General features: G+C 53.6%; 1 protein-coding gene across 1 annotated transcript; it reads right to left on the bottom strand.

The window, feature by feature from the left end:
* Positions 1-1,048: 1,048 nt before the first annotated feature.
* On the bottom strand, positions 1,049-15,088 carry PCDH12 (protocadherin 12). Its single transcript, XM_036895384.2, is given in 5 exon segments — positions 1,049-1,528; positions 1,531-1,884; positions 5,307-5,458; positions 8,342-8,439; positions 11,713-15,088. Coding segments are annotated over 5 exon segments (3,663 nt in total). The 5' UTR covers positions 14,593-15,088; the 3' UTR covers positions 1,049-1,349.
* Positions 15,089-15,854: the final 766 nt, after the last annotated feature.

The raw sequence follows: 15,854 nt of genomic DNA on the forward strand, positions 1-15,854 counted from the left end.
TAAAATGGAACAATAAAATAATGGTGCTATGCTGCATTCCAAATATATATGGTTTTCATTATCCGTAGTGGGGAGGATAATTGACCCAATTTTGTGGACAGTGAACGTGAATACTAATCTCCAAAAGGACAAAAGGTGGAGTACAAAGAGGAATTTTTGCCGTCGGTGTTCAGGAGAGCCCGATGCTGTTGGGAAGCTAGCTCGCTAGCTGAATGACTGCTTGGAAATTGCCAGGAAAATTAGAAGGCTGAGCCTTGGGAAAATACTGGCTGCTTCTTTACTCCCTCTTCCCCTGGAAGGTTTGCTGCTGTCAGTACTGATTTCATAGACCCAGTTCACAGGTCCAAACCCGCTGTGTCAGAGGAAGACGTAGCTGTGAGCAGGGGGTCTAGAAAGATGACTTCTGTGCCTGAAGGGTTCCTCGTTGGGAAAGGACGGGAGCCTGCAGACGCCCAGGCCCTCATCAGGTCAGGTCCAGGTCCCCCTTGCTCTGTACTTGGGAGCACAGAGGTGTGCTGGGGTTCTCTTCAGTGTTTCTTGGGAACTCAAATAAGGCCGCGCCTGGCAAAAGCTCACCTATGGGGGCTTTGTGTTTCCTTTCTTTGCTGGCAGTCTAGTGTCAAGGCGGAGGGCATGGTTTTTGGGGTTGGACAAGCCTGGCTCTGCCTTTACTCTTGGTCTTGGGCAAGACACACAGCCTCTCCAAGCCTCCTGTCCTTGCGGATGAAACAGGGATAATAACACGTCCCTTCCCTTCCAGAGTTGTTGGGAAATTAAATTAAACCCTATTGTAAAACGTGATGCCTGGCTCAAGTAAATGCTCTATAAATAGTCACTTTTCTTAGCCCTAATTTTCCAGCAGAGAAGCAGATTATTTGATAACGTAACAATAGAGAAATGGGGTCAAGAGTACATGTGTTCATTGTTGCATACCCAACATGCACCGATGTGCCCCACTCCTGCCCAGGCCCAGCATGACCCTCTGCTGGTGACTGGATAACAAAGAACCCTTACGCTGTTCCTCTTCCCTCCCCAGGTGCAAACAGGATAAGGAGCCACTGCTTTTCCTTTATTAGTAGGTCAGAGAGCTCTGCCTGGTGCCCCAGGACCCAGCCCCCACCCTCAAGTATGCAATGAGGCCATCTTTCCTGCTGTGACACTCCCTGGCATCTGTTCCACAGGAGGAGCGACCCTCTGTGCTCTACATGTGTTTTGCCAGCAAACACTTAGTCACAAACTGTCTTTGTCCTCCAAAAAAATCCACAGGCAGAGCCATCCCCTAACAAGGGGCTGCTTTGGTCAGCCAGCGGCTAGTCCTGGGCCCACCCTCCTCTGTGGGGCAGCATCAGTCATCCTAAATTTCTTGGGGCACCTCTGGTCAGTGAGTTCAAAGATTTTAGAAACCAGCACATGTTGCAGGATCCTCTGGGCCTGGCCTCCCCAATACCCGCCAGGACCCCCGGTTCCGGGGTCCACAGGCCGCTTCTGCTGTCGGTCCTGCCCTTGGCCCCCTTCTTTCCACGTGGGGCCCCTGTACGTCTGTGCCCGAGGCCCCGCTGGTGGCCAGGTCCAGACTGAGGGTCCTGCCGCACGCGGAGAGCCGCCGCAGCGCCGCCGAGGCCGCCTCCACGGGCACGCCGCTGCGCCCCTCCAGCAGCAGCTCCAGCAGCGAGCTCATCTCCGAGAGGAAGGTGCTGGCCAGCCGCGTGCCTGCGGGGCTCAGCTCGGGCCCCGGCACCTTGCCGAACGTCTGGAAGGTCCTCGGCTCCTCCAAAGCCGCGGCATCCGGGGAGAACACGTTGTCGCGGTAGTTGGTGGCCAGGGGCAAGGACAGCCTCGCCATCCAGGCTGGGTCGGGGGCACTCAGCCGGTCCAGCGCCAAGCCTGCAGGGGAGGAGGGCCGCGGTGAGGGGCGGGGGCTGTGGGCAGGGCAAGGGCACTGCACAGAGGAGAGAGGGGAAATGGCCCGGACCAGGGGCAGCCAGAGCGGGCTGGGAAGGAAGAGGCCCGACAGGGAAGCTGGCTGGGCAGGAAGGCGGCCCCCGGAGTATCCAAGAGAGCTGCGTGGGGAGGAGGCAGGGGGAGGAAGAAGGCCCAGAATCAGAACTTGGCCTGTTCCTAAAGAACTTCCCGGCGCGTGGTGTGTTTCAGGTCTAGGTGTCTTTCACGGTTCCTGTACAGCCGGGGTTCCCACTCCCTGGGGCGCCCCTGAGCCTGAGGGGCAAGGCCCTTTGCTCAGCCAAGGCTGGCATTCCTGGCTTGGGGCTGCCTTCAGTTCCTATTCATGATAGTGGTGACCACTCGGTAGGCACTTCTGTGCCAAGCAATTTACCTAAGTATCTCATTTACCGTCCATACAAGCCTTTGACGTCAAGAGTGCTGTCCCATTTTATGGATGAGGAAACTCAAGTCCCAAGAAGTTAAACAACATGTCCTCTAAGCAACCAAAGGCAGCTCAGATGCTAGGCCTGGTGCCTGGAAGCCCCTGGGACTGCACCAGCCTACCCACTCTGAAGAGCTGGCCCTTCCCCACTGGGTGCTCCAGGTGCCCGCCTGTGGCCTCCGGAATTCCCTGGCCCGCTGAAGTCTGCACTGTCACCAGCTGGCCCCGTGCCCTCAACTCCTAACCTTCATCTCTCGAGCTATAGGTAACTCTGGCCTAGAGGCAGGCTGGGAGGTGGCTGATTGCCTAAGGGCTGTCCCAGGAAAGGGACAGAGAAGGTGAAAGACTGTCCCCAATACCGCCATCAGGCTTCTGCTTTTCCCATCTCTTCAACAGAAAATCCTGTCTCAAAAACCTAGCCCCAGGCCCGGTGGTAGTGGTAGAGGCCACGCTTCAGAAAAGAAACTATACATCGTGTGGTTAAGAGGCTGTGTCTTTTAAAAAAAAAGGCACAACATCTATTTTAACATGTATTTAATGTTTGCTTAAGGTGAGCTGCTTTAAAATCTGTGCATAGAATAAAAGACTGGAAAGAGATATGTCAAAGTGTTAACTGAAATTACCCCTAGGCAGAAGTGATTTATCCTCTTTTTGTTTACCTACATTTTTGTACATGAACCAAATATCGCTTTTGTAATTTGGAAAAGTGATTCCCAAATACAGCTAATTGGTGTTGATATTGATAAGTGAGTCTTGGCCTCGCCCTGTCAGTGCAGGACTGTGCTGGTTGTAGGGCAGGGCCAGGCCCCTTCCTGACAAGTTCAGCCCATACCTGGGACTTAGAGAATGTTTACTGAATGAGTGAAAGAACATAAATAGGAACCCTGGACATTTGGGAAATGTAAACTTTAGTTCTCAGACTCTGGGGGAATAAGGTTGAAACTCTTTTGCTGTTCCTTTCCTTGTACAAGGGTTGGAGAACTTCAGAAGGAATGAAGCTTGGAATAAGAAAATCACTGGGATGTATGAGAATGGCTGAGAAGTGTTGGTGAATTCAGTCTGCAACAGGTGGGTGTTGGGACTAGCCTGGCCTTGATTTCCCAGCATTGCCACTTGTGAGCAGTGTGACCTTGGGAAAATCACTTAACCTCTCTGAGCCTTTTTCTCTCATGAAGTGGTGAAACAGTACTACTCATTCTGGGTTGCAATGGGCATTCAGACACCTCATGCATCTAGTAAAATATTACCATCGCATCCCCAGGTGGGACTTTCATCCGATGCGGCCAAGACGCCAGTGTGGGCACACTCCCCAGTAGGCCTGTGAGCAGCACAGACTTTTCTATCCGGTTTGCCATCTCCAGGCCCCCACTTTGTACAGTCTCCCTGTGCTCCTTGCCATTTGGGCTGTGGGGAGCAGGCCCACAAGGGGACTGAGCCCACAAGCTCTAGCCCAGAGCTGGCCAATACAAATATAATGGGAACCACGAGAGGCCATTTTACGTTTTCTAGTTAGCCACATTAAAAAAGTGAAAAGACAAGGTGAAAGTAATTTGTAAAATATTTTTATACTTAATATAATTTTATCATGTAATTGACACTTAAAAATTGTTAAGATATTTTGCATTCTTTTTTCATATCAAGTCTTCAAAATCTGGAGTATATTATATTTCATTTAGGACTAGCCATTTTCACATGTGAGTAGTGGCTACTCTATTAGACCTCACCGTTCTAGATTCTAGACAATGTTGTCCAATTAAACTTGCTATGTATGTGCTGGCTGAAGCAATATCCACTAACTACATGTGGCTACTGAGCTCTTGAAATGTGGCTGGTATGACTGAGGAACTGAATTTTTCATTTTACTTAATTTTAATTAGATTTAATTTTACTTAATTTTAATTTAGAGCCACACTGCCTGTGTTAATAACTACTAGCTGCACAACTATGGGAAAATTATTAAACGCCCTTCCCCCTCAGTTTTTCCCTTTATGAAATGGAGATAATGAATAGTTCTTATCTCATAAGAGTCTCTCACGAGGACCTTAGAACAGGGACTAGCACATAGAAAGTGAGCAATAAATGTTAGCTGTGTCTTTTCAACCAAGAAAAGGAAAGTCCCTGCCATGCCTTCAGTGTATTTGCAGCCAGATGGAGCACATAAGATATGTCCAGACAAAAACCAGATTATTAACCACAAAAACAGAAAACCCCAGCATAGGGGTGGGTGGTCAGGTGGATGGGCTGTTACCTCAGGAGGCTGACGGGTGTCCACAGCAGAGGGTGTGCTAGCAGATTCTTGAATTAAAATGCATGTGATGTGTTTATTGTCAAAACTAGTGTTTCTCTGGAAAACATTCTTTTTGTTTTGATAAGAAATGCTAGTACATTAAAGAGCTGACTCAGTTCTCAGAGTGAAAAGGTGTTTAAACACACCCAAGGAATGGAAGTGACTGGTTAAGCTGGTAAGGGGAGGTCCTCGTTGGCCCCCCTCAGTTGCCCATGAGCTGGGTGACTCCCGGCAGGCTACATCACCTCTCTGAGCTTCAGTTTGCTTATGTCTAAATTCTGTTTACCTCCAAGGACTGTTTGGAAAGTTAAATGAGACAATTTATTTAAGATGTTTCCTGGTATTGGGCACACACCAAGAGCTCACCAATTGTTCACTATTCTTTTTTTTTTTTTAATTGAAGTATAGTTGATATATGTTCATTATTCTTATAATAGTTTTTAAAATGAATGATCAAAGGAGAGTCTGGTCTTTAAACCAATGAAGGCCTCCTGAAGCTCCAGGGGAAATAAGTTGTTGCTGACACTCCTCTCTAGAAACAATGTCTGCACTCCCCTGTGGAGGACTGGAGCAGAACCCTAAAGCCTGGGCACACGAGGCCACCATGGGGACAGAAGCAGGACAGCGAGTTCCTACCTGTGTGAGGGTCTAGCAGGCTGGAGAGCTCCTCTTCCAGCAGCTGCTTCACGGAGAGGTCCTCTTCAGAGGCCAGAGGCCCTTCCTCCTGGTCCGGGTCTGCCTGGCCGCCAGCCGTGGCACTGGGGCCATCTGCTTCTGGGATTGCACTCCTGCCAAGGAAGCCAACCCAGCCCCCAGGTGAGGAGATCCACACATAGATCCACTCATTCCTGCTCATGAACGTGCTTCTAGTCATTCATCCACAGAGGGAACGGGACGCGCAGCCCCGCCTTCAGAGCCAGCCAGCCTAGGTTACTGATCCCAGCCCTCCTGCCTACTCTGAGTCTGTTCCCTTATCTATAAAATGGGGGTACTAGTAACACCCACCTCATAGGGCATTGGAAGGGTAAAATGAGGCGTATGGAAAGAGCTTAGCAGAGTGCCTGGCACATTGTAAGCACCCAGCAGATATAAGTGATTCTGAACGCTTCGATATTACTCACCACTGTCCCTTCCACTCCTTCACACTGTCTGACACAGAGGAGCAGTTTAGGAACTTTGGTTGAACCAGTGCAATACCTTCCCACCCACCCACCCATCCATCCATCCACCCATCCATCCATCCACCATCCATCCATCCATCTACCCACCCATCCATCCATCCATCCATCCATCCACTCATCCATCCATCCACCATCCATCCATCCATCCATCCATCCACCATCTATCCATCCATCCATCCACCATCTATCCATCCATCCATCCATCCACCCACCCATCCATCCATCCACCATCCATCCATCCATCCATCTACCCATCCACCCATCCATCCATCCATCCATCCATCCATCCACCATCTATCCATCCATCCATCCACCATCTATCCATCCATCCATCCATCCACCCACCCATCCATCCATCCATCCACTCATCCATCCACCATCCATCCACCATCCATCCATCCATCCACCCATCCATCCATCCATCCACCATCCATCCATCCACCATCCATCCATCCATCCATCCACTCATCCATCCACCACCCATCCATCCATCTATCCACCCATCCATCCTTCCATCCATCCATCCATCCACTCATCCATCCACCATCCGTCCATCCATCCATCCACCCACCCATCCATCCATCCACCCACCCATCCACCCACCCATCTATCCATCCATCCATCCATCCACTCATCCATCCACCATCCATCCATCCATCCACCCATCCATCCATCCATCCACCATCCACCCATCCATCCATCCATCCATCCATCCATCCATCCACTCATCCATCCACCACCCATCCATCCATCCATCCACCCATCCATCCATCCATCCATCCATCCACTCATCCATCCACCATCCATCCATCCATCCATCCACTCATCCATCCACCATCCATCCATCCATCCACCCATCCACCCACCCATCCATCCACCCATCCATCCACCCATCCATCCACCCACCCACCCATCCATCCATCCATCCACCCACCCATCCATCCATCCATCCACCCACCCACCCACCCATCCATCCATCCACCCACCCATCCATCCATCCATCCATCCATACGAGTATGAGCTCCAGTGAGGGCAGGGATTTCTGTCTGTCTTCTTCCCTGCTTTTTCACCAGTGCTCAGAACAGGACCTGGCACATAGTAGGTGCCTAATAAATACCGTGGGGACTAACTGACTGAATGTCCCCTCCTATTTGAAGCCATATCTCAGAACAGAAGACGGTGATGGAGGCTGCAGCTGAGGTGAGGCATCCAAAAGCCTCTCAGAATCTACTGCTCTGGCTCCCACATCTCCACCCGGCCCCTCCCTCCCGTAGGCCTTCCTGTTACCCAGGGGGGGCCCGTCCCTGGGACTGCATCTGCACAGCAGGGTCATGTCTAGCTCTGCATCCCAGCAGGTGGAAATGGTCTCTGAGGGGCTTTAAGGCCTGGGAGTCCTTTCTGCTTTCGTTCTAGGGCCTCTTTTGCTGCTATTAAGGGATCAACAGGGAGATGGCACGTTTGTAAGTAATAATGACCACACCTAATGTTTATTGAGCAATTACTTCCAGTCAGTCCTTCTGCTTTGCAAGGTATGTGTACCTTCTCAGTAAACCTTTCACATCTGCAAGGCATTCTCTTGTTATCGTTCCCATTTTACAGATGAGAAAACCAAGACTAGTGAAGGTGATGCAGCTTGCCCAAGGTCCCCATGGATTAAGTAGTAAAGTAAAAAACTCAGTCCAGGCTGATGTGACTCCGGAGTGTGTGCACTCACTGCTGACCTACACCACTTCTCACCATCTCTGCAGCAGAGAAGCTCCAGGTTGTCCTGGCCAAGAGCACTGAACAGAGGGTCCGGTGCCCTGAGGGTGGGTCCCAGTTTTGCCACCCACTGGCTATGTGACCTTGAACAAAGTCACTTTAAGGTGAAAGGACTTAGCATTAGTTGTGCATCTACTGTGTGCTCGGACTGGGCTACAGGCTTAGAAGCCCATTAAATTCTTACCCCATCACTACAAGGAAGTGTGGTGACCTTCATTTTACAGATGAGAAACGGAGGCCTGGAGGTCATCCCCTTGCTCAGTTTCACATAGCTGGGTTGGCTCAAACCACTTAGAGCCTCAGTTGCTCCATCTGTAACAGGAAGGAGTTAGACTAGATGTCCTTCTGAGGTCTCTGATTCTAGGACAGCACCCACATAACCACACACCCATGTCCTTGGCCAGGAGCCCTCACTGTATGTTTAAGGGTCAAGAGAAAGAAAGCTGAAAGTTATGGATTTAAAGCCTATAGTCCAGCACCTCTGCGATCAGGGAACAGCTAGCCAGAGCATCAGGGATGAAGTCATTTCCTTAGTGACTCTGGGTCCTGTAAATACTATACATACGGTTGCTGCAGGACCGAGCTGCCTAGGGACGGAGGAGGGCGCTGTGCGCGGCACTCTCCCGGGGGACCAGTGCCTGGGCTGGGCTCACCCCTCCTCAGGTCACAGGCTCAGGTCAGCAGGCTGGGGAGGAGCTCAAGAAGCCGGAGGGACCCCGGGCTTCTTACCTGCTGGCGCTGGGCTTGGCCGAGTACTTATTTCCCCGGTGGTTTGGTTTGGGCTGGAACTGGCCCTGATGCAGCAAGGACAGCAGCTGGGAGATTTGCTGTAAGACAGGAAAAATCTGTTGACTCCACACAATTCCGACCCAGCACACTTCCTCGCCGGATGTTTCCCTCAATGCCGGTGCTTGCTTTTTATAGTCTTTCCTCCAGCTTCAGATGTTTGTGTGATGGGATGGGGGGTGGGGGTGGGGACGGAGGCCGGGACCGGCGCGGGCAGGCTGTCGGCATCTGAGGGAGAGGATGGGGACGCTCGGGGCCCACCGCCTCACTCCTGTTCCCCCCAGGGACCGGCCTCTGCTTCCACAGACCTGGGATCTCTGGGGTGGGGGTGAAAAAGGCATTTCCTGACTGTAAATCCATGGTTACTTTGAAAAGGATTATCTTAAAGAGTTATTTCCCCCTGTGGTAGTATTCAGTCAGCCAGTTTTGGTGGCCAGATGTAAGATAATGTTGTAGAGAAGGCAAAACAGTGTCACCTGATCACCTATTTGTTCATCCTTTCATTCATTCAACAAGAATAAGAAGGAGAACAAGGCCCCGTCACTGCCCTCAGGGAGCTCACAGTCTGCCCAGCACAGCGGTTACTGGGGGGTGGGTAGGGGTCTGCTTTGGGGCTGGAAAAGGATGGGGGTCCCTGGGAGCAGAGGAGGGTCTTCCACCCACCTGGGAGCAAGGAGGAAGTCGGGAGGTGGCACAGGGGGTGGTTTCTTCATTTATTTCTACAAATGTTTGAGTTCATACCACATGCCAGGTACCTCTGCTGAGACCCCAAGGTTCCACAGGAGTTTGGCCAGTGAAGAGAAGGTGAGGGTCTGGGCCAGGGATGAAGGGAGTTTCAGACAGAAGGCCCTGCAAGCTGAAAGGCCAGAGGAGATGGGGGGTTTCCAAAAGGCCAGAGAATGAGGCAGGGCTGGGCAAAATGTAGGGCCAGACCAGGCAGGGCCTTGAGAGAAGGCAGTAGACCAAGTCTTGGGAGGCTGAGTCCTCGTTCAAGGTCATTTCTAGCTTGTGTAACATCAGGCGGGGTTTTAGACGTCCTTGGACCTCCATTTCCTCATCTCCAAGGTGGAGCTAGAAATACCTGCCCAGCCTTCTCCACAGGGTTATCAAGATTAACTAGGTGGTTTGAAAGTTAAAAAATGCTCTGCAAATGCGAGGAGTTTGGGTTATTACTCCTAGAAACACTGCCCTTTCCCCCTGGGCCCACCCTCACTCCTCCCCGGGAAGGCCTGCCCCCCTCTGCTGGGTAACTCACCACAAAAAGTGGAGAGGGCTCAGAGGAGACGTGGGAGAGGAGGCGTCCGGGACTGGGGTGCCACTGCCTGCCTCAGGGCAGACCCCGCCTCCCTGCCAAGGCCCGGAAGCCCTCCTGAGGCACCTGTCACACTTTCCGGTGGCAGCTGATGTTTCAGGGACATTCCCCTGTGTCCCTCCCAGAGCTAAGTGCTCTCTGTCCTTCAGGGTCATTTCACAGTTAGAACCCAGGCTCTGGAGTCGGTCAGATTCAGATTCTAATTCGAATTCAGTTGAACTCCAATTCAATTTAAGGTTCTAATTCAAATTCAACCCTAAATCTGCCTCTGCCTCAGGTCCCGTATGTGTGGCGTTGAGGAATTACTTGAAGCATCTGAGCCTCAGTTTCCACAGCAGTAATAAGGGAATAATAATGAGGCCCAAGGCATGTGGTGGTTGTGGTTATGAGGATTAAAGGAGTGAAAGTATATAAATCCCCTATTAAGAGATCTAATGATAAGCACTTAATAACTCTTGGGGGTATATCATCTCATTTAATCTTACAATAACCCAAGGGAGAAGATTCCACCACACCCATTTTGCAGAAGTGGAACCTGAGGCTCACAGGCTCTACAAAGCGATTCATGGCAGGGCTGGAATTTGAATTTGGACCCCGATCCGACTCCACTGTGGTACTGTGCTGCTAGGAATACATGAGCATTTAGGCAGGCTGCCTCTTACTTTCTAGTCGAGCCCCACGGGGCCGCCTTCTTTCCATCACCGCGGTGGGGTCACCCACGGTGCCTGCTGTCAGCTGTCTGTTCACCAACAACGAGCACAGTGTTTGGCACAAAGAACTCATTTAGTAAGCACTTGAAGGGATGAACGGCTCTGGGCAACCTCTGGGTCTGTATATAGCCCAGGGCAAGGCTCCTCAGAGAGCAGCTGGGTCCCCTCAGGTGGCTTCCTGGGGAAGGAAGCTGCATCCTTGCGCCACAGGAAACCTGAGCTGATGGCCTAGCCAAACAGAAGTGTGCCCTGAGCAGGCAGCCTGGCACCGGGAAAATTATCTGGGATGCAGAGGAGCAGATACGGGTGTGAGCTCAGGCACCATCCCTGAAAAAGAGTTCCCATTTGTGACTAGTACACCCCAGGTCACTGTATACTTCATTATTTTTCATCTCATCTAATCCTCACACCCCTGGGAGGTAGGCACAGGGTAAGTTGGGCATCATGATCTCCATTTTATAGATAAAGAAAATGAGGTTCACATGTTAGAAAACTTGCCTGAGGTCGCCCAGCTCCTAAATGTCTGTGTTGAAATTTGAACCCGGCTCTGCCAGTCTCCCAAAGTCCAAGGTTGTTTCTGATGCGCCGCTCTGCAGGCCCAGCCAGCAATCTCTGGGCTTTCAGGCAAGCCACATGCAGGCCCTGAACCTGGGGGCAGTGATGCCCATTGCTGGCCTGCTTCGAAGGGAGGTTGCCCAGCTAAGAAGGGGACCGGTGGAGATGGAGAAGAGCTTTGCAGAAGTAACTGTAATCACCTGCTGAGTGGGACTACATGCCAGAGAGTATTCTAGAGGCTTTAAGTGCACTCATTTTATCTTCAAGCAAATTTAGGAGACAGGTGTTGTTAACATGGACATCTTCAACGGAGAAGCTGAGTAACATCCCCGTGGGTCACAGCTAGGAAGAGGGGGAACCAAATTGAACCCAGGCAGCCTTGCTCCACAGCCTGTGCTCCTAATCACTGCTTTTGCTGTGTGTCTGCTTGTGCCAGGCACCCTGAGTAAGTGCCTTCTGGGAATTAACTGATCAAATCCTTAGGACAACTCTGCAAGGTAGCTGCTCTTACCATCATCCCTACTTGACAAGTAGGGAAACTAAGGTTCAGAGACAGTAAGTAAGTTGCCCAGCATCACACAGCTCAGGTCTGTGGTCCCCAGAGGGATCTGAGTTGCCATAAAGTGCCCCGTGTGCCTGAGGAATGAATTGAGGAATGTGAGGGTAATGGGGATGCCTGATGCTGTCGGTGGCGGTCCAGGGGTGACCAGAGAGAGAGCTGCCCACCCCCCAGGTACCTGAACAGGAGGAGAATCCACAGTGAGCTCCTCCACAGGGTTCCGCTCTGCGAAGGCAGCCACAGACAACCGGACCAGGCTCCGCAGGATCTCACGGGGGCCTGACTCTTTCTCAGGGGCCACTTTGCCGTTGAGATTCCGCTGCCGCCTCAGGGTTGCAGAGGAGGCTGGTGGGCTGAGCGGGGCCTCCTCGCAGCCCTGCTCTCCAGGCAGCCTCCCCATGGGGCTGCCCGCGACCTTCAGAGGCCTTGAGCGTGGCTGACCCGTTGCAGGCTGGGGCTCAGGGAGGTTCAGGTTCTCGCGAGAGGCATTCCTCTGCCTGGGGTGGTTGAAGAGGAAGTTGACAGTGTCCTGCAGCACCTCTCGGCTCTCTGGCAGCACTCCCTGGTTGCCTTGGTTACGCAGGGTCCTGTACAGGGTCGGTGTGAGGTGAAAGGGGGCCTGCAGGCAGGGGTCCCAGCCTGCTTCCATCATTGCTTCCCTGCTGGCATCCTTCTGGGGCTGCCCACCTCCTCCAGGCTCATCCACCTGGCCCCTGAGCACAGGCACGAGGTGGATATCTGCCTTCTGGATGTGTTTCTGGGGCCTCTTGGGCTGGTGGCGGTAAGTGGACTCAGCCTCCCGACAGTTGTAGGCCCTGTTGTCTTTCTTCTCTGTGCGGCAGATAGACGCGATCAGAGCCAAGATCAACCCGAAGATGGCCAGCAGCACAACCAGGCAGACCGCTGTCAGCACCGAGGTGCTCAGCGCCCCGGCCTCACGGGCCAGGTCCCTCAGGTGATCCACACTGGTGACAAACAAGACCCTCAGCAGGGCCTGCGTCTGCAAGGAGGGGCTGCCACGGTCTTCTACCACTATTTGCAGTTCCCACTCACTCCCAATGAGGCTGCTTGCATTGGTTGTGTTGATGAACAATTGCCCCAGGTGGGGGTTGAGGACGAAGAGCTGGGCTTCATTCCCGCTCCGGATGCTGTAGAGGAGCTCTCCATTGGCCCCAGAGTCTGCATCTCTCGCTGCAATGGTCACCAAAAGGAATGGCCGGGGGCCGTGGATGGCCAGTGGTGAGGTGTCGGCACCCGCTGGGCCCACGCCACTGGGGGTCTCAATGGGCACCAGAAGGTGGCCTGTGGAGGCATTTACGAGCACGGAGAGGCTGGCTCTTCCATCACTGAGTATGGGATGAGTCACCTCTGGGGCATTATCGTTGGCATCCAGGAGGCTGACCCACACAGAGACGCTGGAGGCAAGCTGAGGCTGCCCCCTGTCCTCCGCGATCACGCGGAACTCAAAGCTGGCCATCTGTTCATAGTCCAGTGACCTCTGAGCAGTGACCTCTCCTGTGTCTGAGTCAATAGCTACCAAGTGAGAAACTGGGGAGTCCTGGATGCGGTATGAGATTTCTCCATTAATGCCCAGGTCTGCATCGTGAGCCCTGATGGTAAGGAGGTGGAGGGAGGGCAGGTTGTTTTCCCTAGTGGAGACCTCGTACGTGCTCTTCTCAAACACAGGGGCATTGTCGTTGGCATCACTGACCTGGATGTTGAGCTGTTCCTTGGCTGATAAGGGCTGCGGTCCTTGGTCTTGGGCCAAGAGAGTGAGGGTATATTTGGGCCACCGCTCTCTGTCCAGCGTGGCGTTGGTTAGCAGCATGTATGTGTTGCCATTGGTCCTTTTCAGCTTGAAGTGGCCCAGCTCTTGACTCAGCCAACAGTGGACCAGACCATTGTTTCCTGAGTCCAAGTCATTTGCCATGACAAGAGCGATGAAACTGTCCTTGGGAAGAGCTTCCGACACCAGGGATGGCTGGGAGGCCCACGTGATGTGGATGCTCGGCGCATTGTCGTTGACATCCAGGACCTTAATGAGAACTTTGCAGTGGGCTGGGATGGGATTGGGACCCAGGTCCCTTGCCTGGACATTCACCTCGTAGGCAGGATTCTTCTCGTAGTCTAGGGGCTGACGCAGGATCACCCGGCCTGTCTTGGCTTCTACGTGGAAGGTGTCCAGCACCTCTGGAGACACATGCTTACTGAGGAAGAACTCCACTTCCCCATTGGGGCCCTGGTCAGGATCAGTGGCCGTCAAATTTATGAGGAGAGTGCCAGGGGCAGCATCTTCCCGGATTTCTAGTGCTAACGAACTTTCCGCAAACACAGGGCTATTGTCGTTGGAGTCCAGGACATTGACCTTGACCAAGCTGGTGCCTGACTTGGGGGGGCTCCCACTGTCATAAGCAGTCAACACCAGATCAAAACACGAGTGGATTTCCCGGTCCAGCTCCTTCACCACCACAAGCTCCGCATGTTTGGTCTCATCAGGCCCCACGATGACATCCAGAGCGAAGTGTTCACTGGGAGACAAGGTGTAGGAGTGCAGGGTGTTGGGGCCAGTGTCCGGGTCGAGAGCTCTGTCCAGGGGGATCCGGGTACGCAGAGAGGCACTCTCTGAGATTTCCAGCTCCTGTTCGTCTTTGGGGAACCATGGCTGGTGGTCGTTGACGTCCAGTACCTGGATCTCCACGTGGATCAGAGCCAAATCCCCCGTGGCAAGCACGTCAAAGGAAACCAGGCAGGGATCCTGCTGCCGGCAAAGCTGCTCTCGGTCCAGCCGCGTCCCGGTGCTGAGCAGGCCGTCCTCGGAGCCCACCCGGATGGGGAGGGCCTGACGCAGCTGCAAGACCTGGAAGGCAGTCCCCGCTGGCCCCCGCCTCTCCTCCCAGCCCAGTTCCCGGGACAGCTTCCCTATCACCGTGCCGGGCGGCACTTCCTCTGATACTCGGTACTTCACAGTGAGAGTGGCCACCTCCTGACAGTCCCCTGAGAGGAGCAAGTAGCCACCTGGTCCCCAGAGCCCCAGTAGGAACGGCAGCAGTCGCATCATGCTTACCACCAGAGCGGGCTAGACTCAGAAACCACTAGAGTGCTCAAGGCTGGGCAAGTCCTCCAGTGCTTCCTGGGGAGCTTGATCTGCCCCGTTCTTCTGCCCCCAGACCTGCTGGCACAACCTCGTCCCATAACTAGATGACGACGGAACGAGCGGGATTCCCAGGCAAGGCCATCTTCATCTGAAGAGACCTGAGCGGTCCAAGCACCGATGAAGTGAAATCGCTGGGGAGACCCTGCATAGGGGCGCCCGTTTGTCCGCTTCAGCAAATGATGGTCAGAAGCTGGTCCGAGAGGGGCTTGACCCAGTGGAGCAGGATGAGGGGATCTGCCTTCCAAACAGTTGCTAAGCTGGGGAAACAGAGAAGCAGCTTTTTCCTATGGAAACCCCACCTACAGGAAAAGGGAGGGCTGTACGTTTCAATGCCAATCAGAGAAAGAGCGCTTCCCGGGAAGCCGAGGGGCTGCCTCTGCGGAGGACGGCCCGGCCGGGGGCCAGCAGGCCGGAAGGGAAGGTGCTGTCCGCGGGGCAAGCCAGCGCCCGGAGGGATGGGAGCTCCTGTGCCGCTGGGCGGCCGTGCTCCCTGCCTCCCTCCCTCCCTCCCTCCCTCCCTCATCACCCTCTCTTCCTGTCATTTCCCCTCTCCCATTCCAGCCTTTTTCCCACCTCATCTACCTCTCACCCATCACCCGTTTTTGTCTTGTAGGAACAGCTGTGATTACGAGGGCAGCCATCAGAGCCTGGGCTCGAGTTCGGCCTCAGCAGCTTACCAGCTGGGTGCAGCGGGACAAGTTACTTAACCTCGCTGGGCCTCCAGCTCCTCAGCTTTAAAGTGTGGATGGCGATAAGAACAGTAGCCCTCCCAGCAAGAAATTGGGAGGGTGGAAAGAAATGGTGCACCGGGCTTGGGCCTCGCTCAGAGGGCTGGGCAGTGACATTATCATCAGCAGTGGGTGTTGAGATCTGCTCAGCTTGTCCCACCGAGAGCCAGGCGGCCTCTGGCTCTTGCACTGGCCCTGGGGCAGCCCCTGCCCACGCAGGCCCACCAGGGCGTCTAGGGCCTTGGCTCCTGAAGCACAAGGACCTCTCCGGCCAGAGCGAGCGGCCTTCCGCCCCCTTCCCTTCCGGCTCCCAGGCCTTGGGGCCCATTGTTCTCTGCAGCTGGACAGCCTCAGCGTCTGTCAGGGAATCCCCCGCCTCGTGCCCCTTCGTCCTGGAGATTTTTATACTTCTCCCTCTCCCCACCTTCCTCTCCCTCT

The sequence above is a fragment of the Manis pentadactyla genome, chromosome 13 (assembly GCF_030020395.1).
Source record: "Manis pentadactyla isolate mManPen7 chromosome 13, mManPen7.hap1, whole genome shotgun sequence".
Lineage (NCBI taxonomy): Eukaryota > Metazoa > Chordata > Mammalia > Pholidota > Manidae > Manis > Manis pentadactyla.